General features: G+C 41.1%; 2 protein-coding genes across 2 annotated transcripts in view; one reads left to right on the top strand and one right to left on the bottom strand.

Moving 5' to 3' along the window:
* The window catches only part of g0s2 (G0/G1 switch 2), a 277,791-nt gene that overhangs the window by 143,964 nt on the left and 121,455 nt on the right, over positions 1 to 12,372 (top strand). The window lies entirely within an intron of this gene.
* Positions 1 to 12,372, bottom strand: part of LOC311049303 (extended synaptotagmin-1-like) — a 123,972-nt gene that overhangs the window by 46,690 nt on the left and 64,910 nt on the right. The window contains exons 33-38 of the mRNA XM_084062850.1: positions 11,510 to 11,605; positions 10,366 to 10,437; positions 8,116 to 8,253; positions 5,661 to 5,807; positions 2,879 to 3,126; positions 838 to 955 (exon numbers count right to left, since the gene is read on the bottom strand). Of these exons, the coding sequence (XP_083918976.1) occupies positions 838 to 955; positions 2,879 to 3,126; positions 5,661 to 5,807; positions 8,116 to 8,253; positions 10,366 to 10,437; positions 11,510 to 11,605 (819 nt within the window). The remainder of the gene's footprint in view (positions 1 to 837; positions 956 to 2,878; positions 3,127 to 5,660; positions 5,808 to 8,115; positions 8,254 to 10,365; positions 10,438 to 11,509; positions 11,606 to 12,372) is intronic.

Below are 12,372 nucleotides of genomic sequence, written 5' to 3'. Positions count from 1 at the left end.
AAATGGAACCTTATAGATCTTTAACTCTTGAGGGCGTAAAATGAAACCAAATGGACCCTTACAGATCTTTAACTCTTGAGAGCGTAAAATGAAACCAAATGGACCCTTATAGATATTTAACTCTTGAGAGTGTAAAATGAAACCAAATGGACCCTTATAGATCTTTAACTCTTAAGAGCGTAAAATGAAACCAAATGGACCCTTACGGGTCCATTTGGTTTCATTTTACGCTCTCAAGAGTTAAATTATTGTTAACTCATGAGTGCCATTAACGTGTTTCACGTGTTTTTACCGCTATGGCGCAACGTGCCAATGTCGTGTTTCACGTGTTTTTTGAAAAAATAGTTTAAAAAAAACACGTTTTTTTTTAGAAACATGTTCAGAACCCAAGATATCATTATCTGAAGATTTGCAGCTCCATCCACTCCTTGTTTAACTTATATCTGGAAAAAGGCTGTATCTCACTATAAGCACTTTTTTTTACTTTGAAAAAAACTCTGGCACTGGGACAACATAGCCAGAAATAATTCTGGCAATTCTGGCACTCAATGAGTTAAACATCTGCATTACTAAAAGAAGTACAAGAAGTCTAGAGTCTACACAATTAGAGAATGTAGAAGAAATATTCAAAGTTTTGGGTCTGAGAGTCTACATCTCATCAAACGGTTCCGTGGCTCAAATGCTGAATAAATAAAGGACCTTGATATGAAAAGTTTTGAAAAACACTGGTTCTACATTATTTATACAACTCACTGTAGCAACAGGATGAGGTTCAGCTGGTTGATAAACTGTATTTATTAAACATTATACATTAATTATAATTATTATACAACTCACTGTAGCAACAGGACGAGGTTCAGCTGGTTGATAAACTGGAGGTTCCTCTTCTACGTTAGATAACATCTCATCTTCTTCTCCTTCATCAGGCTCTGTCTGGCTGGATGTCACATCCGTTCTATAGGGACAGGATGACACCCAAACCATTATTAACAAAATAATTGTGATTAACGATATTATGGCGATAGTCAAAATATGCTTAAAAGTTAAAATGCAGCTTTACTTTTGTTAACCACTTGAACGAACCCCCAGCATCCCTATTCTGGGGGGAATGTTCGCCAAACACAGCCGATCTACAAGCTCACAATGTGTTGCAACGCTTCTCATATTCTCATAATTTACATGATATCATGTTTATTGACTGAAAAGTTTAATAATAATAAACTTTATTTGTAAAGCACCTTTCATGACATGACATGCAGCCCAAAGTGCTTTACAGAGCAACAATACAATTACAGAAAAAGTACAACGCATTTAGCAATGAGGCAAAAAAGAAAAGCAAAAGCATGAAATAACATTAAAGGGACATTTCGCCGATTTTGCAACCAGATCTTATTTTAATGAAGTTTAGGACTCAAGAAACAAGATCCTGTTTTTTTTGTGTGTAAAATCTGTGTTTTTAGATATCTAATAATCTTCGAAGATCTTGTGACGTTATTTACGTCACGACCATATGGTCGCATTCCTTTCCGCACTACATGTTGTCTCGACGCGTCTCAGTCAGACCAGCTCCAAAGACAGCCCCCAAGATTTGGTCCAACCTTGAACCGTCTTGGACTCCACCTCATAGAGTTGAGGCAGCGGCGGCTACATTAGGTGTAATGGTGCTTTAAAGCTATCCACAGAGGTCTGTCTTAGGTGTAATGGTGCTTTAAAGCTATCCACAGAGGTCTGTCTTAGTGTAATGGTGCTTTAAAGCTATCCACAGAGGACTGTCTTAGGTGTAATGGTGCTTTAAAGCTATCCACAGAGGTCTGTCTTAGGTGTAATGGTGCTTTAAAGCTATCCACAGAGGTCTGTCTTAGGTGTAATGGTGCTTTAAAGCTATCCACAGAGGCCTGTCTTAGGTGTAATGGTGCTTTAAAGCTATCCACAGAGGTCTGTCTTAGTGTAATGGTGCTTTAAAGCTATCCACAGAGGTCTGTCTTAGGTGTAATGGTGCTTTAAAGCTATCCACAGAGGTCTGTCTTAGGTGTAATGGTGCTTTAAAGCTATCCACAGAGGTCTGTCTTAGGTGTAATGGTGCTTTAAAGCTATCCACAGAGGTCTGTCTTAGTGTAATGGTGCTTTAAAGCTATCCACAGAGGTCTGTCTTAGGTGTAATGGTGCTTTAAAGCTATCCACAGAGGTCTGTCTTAGGTGTAATGGTGCTTTAAAGCTATCCACAGAGGCCTGTCTTAGGTGTAATGGTGCTTTAAAGCTATCCACAGAGGTCTGTCTTAGGTGTAATGGTGCTTTAAAGCTATCCACAGAGGTCTGTCTGTCTTAGGTGTAATGGTGCTTTAAAGCTATCCACAGAGGTCTGTCTTAGGTGTAATGGTGCTTTAAAGCTATCCACAGAGGTCTGTCTTAGGTGTAATGGTGCTTTAAAGCTATCCACAGAGGTCTGTCTTAGGTGTAATGGTGCTTTAAAGCTATCCACAGAGGTCTGTCTGTCTTAGGTGTAATGGTGCTTTAAAGCTATCCACAGAGGTCTGTCTTAGGTGTAATGGGAGTTTATTCCACGCTATCGGCCCGTAGAAGCAGAATGCTGCTTCACCGTGTTTTTAATGTAATTGTAGGCACCTCGAGCAGGTCAGCAGTAGAAGACCAGAGGGGCCCGTTTGGAACATATCTAGGCAGGGAGTCATAGAGGTAGGAAGGTGCCAGACCATTGAGAGCTTTATAAACAAGTAAAATCATTATAAAATATTTAGTTCTGTCCCGTGAATAAACAAGTAAGTAAAGCCATGGGTTTTCCGCAATTTCTCCATGTAGCCTTCAGAGTTAACCCTATGCTACACATTTTGACCGTACAGTCAGTCCACTAAAACACACTCACTGTTCAGCAGGGAGGTCACGAGGTTCCTCCAGCTCTCTGGACGTAGGAGCTGAATGGTCAGCACTGACCGCCGTGGTGGTCACCTGGTCTTCTGACCTGAGCACCGTGGTGGTCACCTGGTCTTCTGACCTGAGCGCTGTGGAGGTCACTTCATCATCTTCTCGGTCAGCAGCACTGACCAGCGTGGTGTTCACCTCATCTTCTGCCTGCTGAGCTCCGAGAGCTTCAATCATCCTGGTCTGCACGATCTGTCAACAGCACAGTGGTGGGAAAAGTACTCAAATGTTTTACTTAAGTAAAAGTATCAATACTGCAATGTAGACGTACTCTGTTACAAGTAAAAGCCCGGTAATAAAAATTCACTTGAGTAAAAAGTACAAACGTATTGGCATCAAAATATACTTAAAGTACCGAAAGTAAAAGTACTCATTATACAGAATGTTACATTTCAAGTTTTCAAATGTATAAAACTATTTTGAAAATAGCCGATCTACAAGCTATGCGTCGCGATGCGACACATTGTGAGCTTGTAGATCGGCTATTTTCAAATGGCTGAAATGGAAATATAAATATATATATATATATATATAGAGCTGAAGTGGTTAATGTATGTCTTGTCATAATAATCTAAATCTACAAAGTAACTCAAGTTTTCAAATAATTGGAGTGGAGTAAAAGTACAATATTTGCCTCTGAGATGTAGTGGAGTAGAAGTAGAAGTACTGAAAATTGGAAATACTCCAGTAAAGTAAAACACCTCAAAACTGTACTCAAGTACAGTACTTGAGTAAATGTACTTAGTTACTTTACACCACTGCAACAGCAACATGTCTCAGCTGGATATTCATAAACATTCTATTATTGTGTCTGCAGAGTAAAAACCCTGGTGTTATATTAGATTCAGCCACTAGATGGCAGACTGTGACAACACTACTGTTGCATAACGGTCACACTTCTACTGGGAGAAAATGTGATTTTCAACCTTGGATCATAGTAACAGCATGGCTGCCTTCCAAGGATATATATTTTTGGGGGAATAAACAGCCTATCTAACCTAATGAGACAAATGGCGTGAAAAAAAAAACTATAATTCAGGACCGACAAAATTATTAAATTTTTTTGGGGGAAAAGCTATACTTTTATTCCACAACTTTTTAAAGGCTATTTTAATTATTTGTTTTAATACAGAATAAAGGCCAGTAAAGGCAAACATCTTAAACCACTACCCTAAAGAGGAATCCTCCCCCTGGCTGTCGGGGAAATAAACTCCTCACAAAAAGTTTGGAAACATAATTTCTGTTGATTATTTCTCCCCTTCAATACTACCAGTTGTTATTGTATTTTATGTCATTCTTATCGTTGGTTAGTCAGCTTTACAACGAGGTATAACTTGCTGCTTGTGGTGCCACTCACACACACACACAGGTCGCTCAAAACAAGAGAGATGCCAACAGAAGCATGTTGGGGGATTTCGTCTCATTTTTTGGGGGGCGCTGCCGTTACCCACACGTTTAGCTGTGTTGCTCATTCCACAATTACACGATCCTTACCACCTTACAAGGTGACAAATCAACGATAAAAAAAATCATAAAATGCAATATCCTGGCTGCCCTACATTGGCTGCCCGTGAGCTACAGAATTGATTTTAAGATTTTATTGATCACTTTTAAAGCCCTACATGGACTGGCCCCCAGTTACATTGTGGACTTGCTAAAACCTCATGAGCCAGTTCGCCAGCTTAGATCCTCAGATTGGGCCCTCCTGGATCCTCCCACAACACACTTTGTCACACGGGGGGACCGGGCCTTTTCGACCGTTGCTCTGGAATGCCCTACACTTGGACCTTAGGTTAGCAGAGTCAGTATCCTCTTTTAAATCGCTTTTGAAAACACATCTGTATATAAAGTGTTTTTCCTAAGGATTGTTTTATGGACTGACTTTAAATGCTGTTTTTATGTTTTTGTTTATGTTTTCTTATTTTATTCTGTCTCTTGCTGATGTTTGCAGTTTTTAATCATGTATGTAAAGCACTTTGTAACTTTGTTTGGAAAAGCGCTATACAAATAAAATTCATTCATTCATTCATTCAATACCAACTGGTATTATTAACCGCCAAGAACGTAGTCCTACAGTCCATTAAATCCAACTGTTAAGCGCCGAGACCGTAGCCCTACGGTCCGGGTGCTTTTTCCTTTAAAAAAAAAAACCTTTTTCAATTTTCGACACGGACCATTTCATTGTAGCACCACCGGAAACGGAATTATTTGCGATCCGGTTTTGCCGATCCCGTCGGCCTCCATACTAAAGCGCACACTAAAACCCCATTTTCTCCTTGTAGTTTTTTTCTCCTCTGTGATCACTGTTTAACATAAACCGTTCTAACTACAACATGGATGCCCCGTTTGACACGTGGTCTTCACTGCCCGAACCAGGCAGATGTCTGCGATGTAAACAAACAGTGCACAGCTCAATCTTACGGATTTTAACAAGGTCTATGGCAACGTGAAAAAAACAAAAAACAACAATAAAACGTTTGGCACTGGTGAGTACATAATGAGATTAACCTCTGGCGGTCAATGTGTTAAAGGGCAGAAATAATTAACCAAAGTTAAGTTTCCAAACTTTTTGTCAGGAGTTATTACACTTTTGGGTATTCAAGCAAAGTCTCTCTGCTATAGTGTACATGTATGTGTGTGTGTGTGTGTGTGTGTGTGTGTGTGTGTGTGTGTGTGTGTGTGTGTGTGTGTGTGTGTGTGTGTGTGTGTGTGTGTTCTCATCCCACCTTCAGTTCTGCTCTCAGCAGAATGTAACTCTGGGCCGAGGCTCCGTCCAGATGGAACCACTGGTCCAGGACCAGCTGTGGTTCTACCAGCAGCTCTCTGACCGGAAGCACCAGGGACCCCAGAGGCTGATCCCATGCACTGGACAACTGTTATACACAATACGATACAATGACTTAACCAGGGACCCCAGAGGATGATCCCATGCACTGGACAGCTGATATACACAATACAATACAAGGACTTAACTATAGGACCCCAGAGGATGGTCCCATGCACTGGACAGCTGATATACACAATACAATACAAGGACTTAACTATAGGACCCCAGAGGATGGTCCCATGCACTGGACAACTGTTATACACAATACAATACAAGGACTTAACTATAGGACCCCAGAGGATGGTCCCATGCACTGGACAACTGTTATACACAATACAATACAAGGACTTAACTATAGGACCCCAGAGGATGGTCCCATGCACTGGACAACTGATATACACAATACAATACAAGGACTTAACTATAGGACCCCAGAGGCTGGTCCCATGCACTGGACAACTGTTATACACAATACAATACAAGGACTTAACTATAGGACCCCAGAGGATGGTCCCATGCACTGGACAACTGATATACACAATACAATACAAGGACTTAACTATAGGACCCCAGAGGCTGGTCCCATGCACTGGACAACTGTTATACACAATACAATACAAGGACTTAACTATAGGACCCCAGAGGATGGTCCCATGCACTGGACAACTGATATACACAATACAATACAAGGACTTAACTATAGGACCCCAGAGGCTGGTCCCATGCACTGGACAGCTGATATACACAATACAATACAAGGACTTAACTATAGGACCCCAGAGGCTGGTCCCATGCACTGGACAGCTGATATACACAATACAATACAATGACTTAACTATAGGACCCCAGAGGATGGTCCCATGCACTGGACAACTGATATACACAATACAATACAAGGACTTAACTATAGGACCCCAGAGGCTGGTCCCATGCACTGGACAACTGTTATACACAATACAATACAAGGACTTAACTATAGGACCCCAGAGGATGGTCCCATGCACTGGACAACTGATATACACAATACAATACAAGGACTTAACTATAGGACCCCAGAGGCTGGTCCCATGCACTGGACAGCTGATATACACAATACAATACAAGGACTTAACTATAGGACCCCAGAGGCTGGTCCCATGCACTGGACAGCTGATATACACAATACAATACAAGGACTTAACTATAGGACCCCAGAGGCTGGTCCCATGCACTGGACAGCTGATATACACAATACAATACAAGGACTTAATGAACAACTCAAGCATTCTCTCAGTCTGTGTTTGGGTTTCAGGTTGAGGGTGAATTCTTCACATTCCATCCTTGAGACTTCAGTGGTGGAGAGATTTGATCTGATTTTCTTTACTTAAACCACAATGCAGGAATGCACTGTTTAGAATAATCCTCCTGTATTCAAAACTTTACTTGAGTAAAAGTTTAAATGTACAGTACTGGTATCAAACTATACGTAAAGTACCAAAAGTAAAAGGACTCATTATTGCAGAATGTCCCGTTTTGCAAGTTTTCAAATAAATATAAAAGTTGTGTGTGTGTACACAACTTTATATATGAATATAAAGATCTTTCATTAGTGTGTGTTTTGTATTAATAATCTAAATCTACAGAGTAACTTGTAACTAAAGCTGATACAAATACTGTAACTGTTGAGGAGTAAAACAAATAATGTAGTGGAGTAGAACTTTAAAGTATAAAAAAAATGACATTATCAAGTTAAAAGGATTTTTCACTTTAAAAAAAAAATTGGGTGATTTTATCGTCTACTCAGGCTTTTGTGAGCCCCGCCCCCAGACAGTTTTTAAGTTGCTTGATTCAGTATTTGGATATTTGATTCATTTTATCAGACACGCCCCCTTCCAATACAAACCCATTGTAACTTTAAACTCCATTTTTGATTCATCAAAAACACCTGTCCTTGGTTCTGGTGACTCATCCTGCCCTCCTAATACGTGAGAGGGCCGTGTTTTTTCGATAACTTTTTTCAGTTTTTTTAAAAATTGTATTTAATCTTTAAAAATTTCCCCCAAAAATATAAAAAATAAATGAAAAACCACGGTCTCCTCACGTATTAGAAGGACAATATCAGTCACAAGATGGGTGTTTCCGATGAATCTAACATGGTTAAAATGGGTTTGTATAGGAAGGGGGCGTGTCTGATCAAATGAATATAAAATATCTAAATATTGAATCAAGCAACTTAGAAACAGTCCGGGGTGATCCCAAAAGCCTGAGTAGACAATAAAATGACCCAACATTTCTTTTAAAGTGAAATATCCATTTCACTTCCAAAGTTAAATGTACATCAAAATGATTCTACTTGAGTAACTGTGTTTACAAACCTTGATGATGAGCATCTCCTGTCTGGGGTCACGAACCAGGAAGTGGAAGGCCTCGTTCCATTGAGGTGACTTGGTGCGTTCACAAACCTTTAAAACATAAAATAACACAAACTGAGGTGTCTTGGTGCGTTCACAAACCTTTAACACACAAAACGCTAATCGGTCAAAGGGCCTTTTTTACACAATATTATGACACAATGTGTCAGTTAGTTTCACCAAGTAAAGTGCTTGTTGTGTGTGTGCTTTGTCGTTTTGCTTTTAAAGAGGACATGAAATGGTATTTTGAGAGTATTCTGTATGGTATTTGATTTCCTAGGGATCTGTGTGTCTCTGTCAACATTTACGATGCTGTCCCTATATCGGTACATAACTCGAACGGCACCGAGTCGGTTCTGGCGGACTTTGCAATGTTCGGCACGGCGACGTGTGCCTCTCGTTGCTCAAGTCCGGCAGAAACGGACGTTGTAACAGTTTTTTGGCCAACTACTAACTAACTTATTATAAGGGGCTGTAGTCTGTTTCCACCAAACGGGCCGAGTGGTCCCGCCTTGCTGGGGGCGACAACAACTTTGCCTAAACCTAACCTTAATCCTAATAAAATAATGATTGTATGAAACATAAACAGGGAACTGGAGGCACATGGATGGAAACACTAACGCTTAGCGTTGACACCACGGTGCCATCAGGTGTTACAGAGGTTTTGGGAGTCATTTAAAGCGGTCCGCCCATGTGACAGGCACTTCAGCGTGCGTCACAGAAGGGGGCGTCGCCAAGCTGCTACTACTACGACCCGGTGGCAAAAGCTGGTGTCTGTCTGTCTGTCTGTCTGTCTGTCTGTCTGTCTGTCTGTCTGTCTGTCCACACATGTCTGTCTGTCTGTCTGTCTGTCCACACATGTCTGTCTGTCTGTCTGTCTGTCTGTCTGTCCACAAATGTCTGTCTGTCTGTCTGTCTGTCTGTCTGTCTGTCTGTCTGTCTGTCTCTCTGTCTGTTTGTCTGTCTGTCTGTTTGTCTGTCTGTCCACACATGTCTGTCTGTCTGTCTGTCTGTCTGTCTGTCTGTCTGTCTGTCTGTCTGTCTGTCTGTCTGTCCAGACATGTCTGTCTGTCTGTTTGTCTGTCTGTCTGTCTGTCTGTCTGTTTGTCTGTCTGTCCACACATGTCTGTCTGTCTGTCTGTCCACACATCTTTTATAAACTATAAGCTGTTAATAAGCACCAATTCTGTGCATCGGCGAGTACGACCATGCAGTCTAATGCAAAGGTTAACATGTCATTCAGCATGTTATGTAGACAGATGCCACCTGGCCTCCTGTAGTTTGCATTGATAGATAGATTTAAAAACACTGATCGCCTCAGCAACCAGGCTCCTCCCCCTACCTCTCTGACCTCCTCCAACGCCACGCCCCCTCCCGCTCCCTCAGGTCAGGTGATGCTAACCTCCTGGACTCCCCCAAAACAAACAAACAAACCCCCCACACTCTGGCCATGTTCACAGCCTCCCTCTAAACCCACCTCTTCAGACTTGCTTTCCCTTCTGCTTCTTATTAGCTTTGTCTTTTTAGCCTTTTAACTCTTTTTTTTTGCTCCTAATGGTAAATGGTGCATTTATATATCACTTTTACCCAAAGCGCTTTACATAGATTATGCATTACATTCACTCACACACACACACACACACACACACACACACACACACACACAGTCACACACACACAGTCACACAGTCACACACACACACACACACACACACACACACACACACACACACACACACACACACACACACACACACACACACACACACACACACACACACACACACACACACCGATGGCAGCGGAAACCATGAAAGGCAACTTGCTCAAGGACACTTCTACACTAACTCTGGGGGAACCCGGGATCGAACTGGGAACCTCACAGTTCTCCACCTGGCCGCTCTACCGGCCACTCTACCCCTGAGCCACTGCTGCCCCGTGAGCCTAATAAAGTTGTTTATTTTAAATGTGTTTTGTGAACAGAGAAAAGCTCTCTGTAAGTCTGATATATTATTATGTGTGTAAAAGTGACTGATACTGGTTAGAACCTGATGATGTAATAATCACACATGGTGTTTTTATTTGACAGAAATAAAACACTGTAGTATGATCAAAGTAGAGGTGTTATTGTAGGGGGAAAAACACACACATAAAGTTAGAACATGGAGATATGAGGTTTGTGTGTTTTGTGTATAATAGTTGTGACTCTCTGACCTTGGTTCTGTACGTCGTGTCTCCAAAAACAAGCTCCGCTCCGGCCTTGGGCTCCTTCCCGCTCTTCTTCAACTGAGTACACACACACACACACACACACACACACACACACACACACACACACACACACACACACACACACACACACACACACACACACACACACACACACACACACACACACACACACACACACATTATGAAAGGCTGATGAAAACCCCCACCAGCATGTTTTAATTAAAAACTAAATAAGCGTTGAGAGACTGAAAGTGTTTGGGGGAGGGGGGGAGGGGGGGGGACTGTCGCCACAAACAATAAGTGATTGTTTATGATGTAAAGTCACACTTATGTAATAAGTATCACATTACAGAAACCATCCAATGACATTCACCTACCTTTCATTTACCCCCCCCCCCCCCATACAAAATATATAAATAGAGAACTGTTACATCAAATTGTCTCAACACTAGATCTAGTACAATGGAGACATGTTTGTGTTATTCTTTTAGCATAACCTAACTGACAAATACTATAACATATACTACTAGCTGTACAGCTAACTAACTTGTTAGTAAAGGTTTTCAATCAGTCAATCAATAGCTCATGACATTATTATCATTATAATCTGTCATTTTCTTTGAATCCTATATGTATAAATTCTACACGTCTCTGTGTACGAGTCATTCCTTGGACGTCATATGTGATGATGTCATCAGTCATGCCCAAACATGGACTTCCACAGAGTCCCAGTTCCAGACTGGCCTCCAGGTCTTACGGTACCAGTTCCTTATAAGGGCGTGAGTTTATAAAGGGAGTTTTTTTTATGCGTCACATTCTAGAAGAAGATATTTGTTCTCAACACAATCTCAAATATGCAGGTTTGATAAACTCCTGTATGACTGCAGCACACAGCATGAAACTGATCCTTAATGGTGTCCTTAGTTTGGGCATTTCATTATAGACAAACTTTATTTATTCATTCATTTATCATGAAGGAAAAATTACATAAGAATCATTTAAAAGGGCTAAAAAGGTGTGTGTGTGTGTGTGTGTGTGTGTGTGTGTGTGTGTGTGTGTGTGTGTGTGTGTGTGTGTGTGTGTGTGTGTGTGTGTGTGTGTGTGTGGTGGTGGTGGGGGGACTCACAGGGAGGGAGTGGGCTCTCTCCAGGTACACAAAGAGCAGAGAGGAAGTGGGAAGGGCTTTGTTCTGGAAGGAATGAACCGTCTGGAGCTGCAGAACCTAGAACACAATCACATGAACATTATACACAGGGCGGTGTTTGGTGATTTGGAAAGTGGTTGCACTCTATTCTAATGACGTTCACACCCACTCTACAGGTCCCACAAAGGACAATTGATATGCATATATAGGCTCATTCCTATGTTCATCCTAATCCTACTGTATGTTCATCCTATGTTCATCCTATGTTAATCCTATGTTCATCCTATGTTCATCCTATGTTAATCCTATGTTAATCCTATGTTCATCCTATGTTAATCCTACTGTATGTTCATCCTATGTTCATCCTATGTTCATCCTATGTTAATCCTATGTTCATCCTATGTTCATCCTATGTTAATCCTATGTTCATCCTATGTTCATCCTATGTTAATCCTACTGTATGTTCATCCTATGTTCATCCTATGTTCATCCTATGTTAATCCTATGTTCATCCTATGTTCATCCTATGTTAATCCTATGTTAATCCTATGTTCATCCTATGTTAATCCTACTGTATGTTCATCCTATGTTCATCCTATGTTAATCCTATGTTAATCCTATGTTCATCCTATGCTAATTCATGCTGGTGTCACAACAGGCGGTCTGCAGCATTTTGTTGTTGAGGATGTGAATTTAAGGTTGTTTTAAATCTATGCATCTGTGAGCGCGTGCTCCTCCTCAAAATAGTGTTTGCACGACGTGTTAGCCCATCCCATGACCAACACAACCCTGATTATACCACCATGACTCACTGTGGGAACACAGGCTACAGGGCCCAAGAGTTG

Source organism: Gymnoscopelus microlampas (genome assembly GCF_963454915.1).
Source record: "Gymnoscopelus microlampas genome assembly, chromosome: 7".
Classification (NCBI taxonomy): Eukaryota; Metazoa; Chordata; class Actinopteri; order Myctophiformes; family Myctophidae; genus Gymnoscopelus; species Gymnoscopelus microlampas.
The sequence above is the reverse complement of the archived record's forward strand: the minus strand, read 5'-3'. Positions and strand labels throughout refer to the sequence as shown.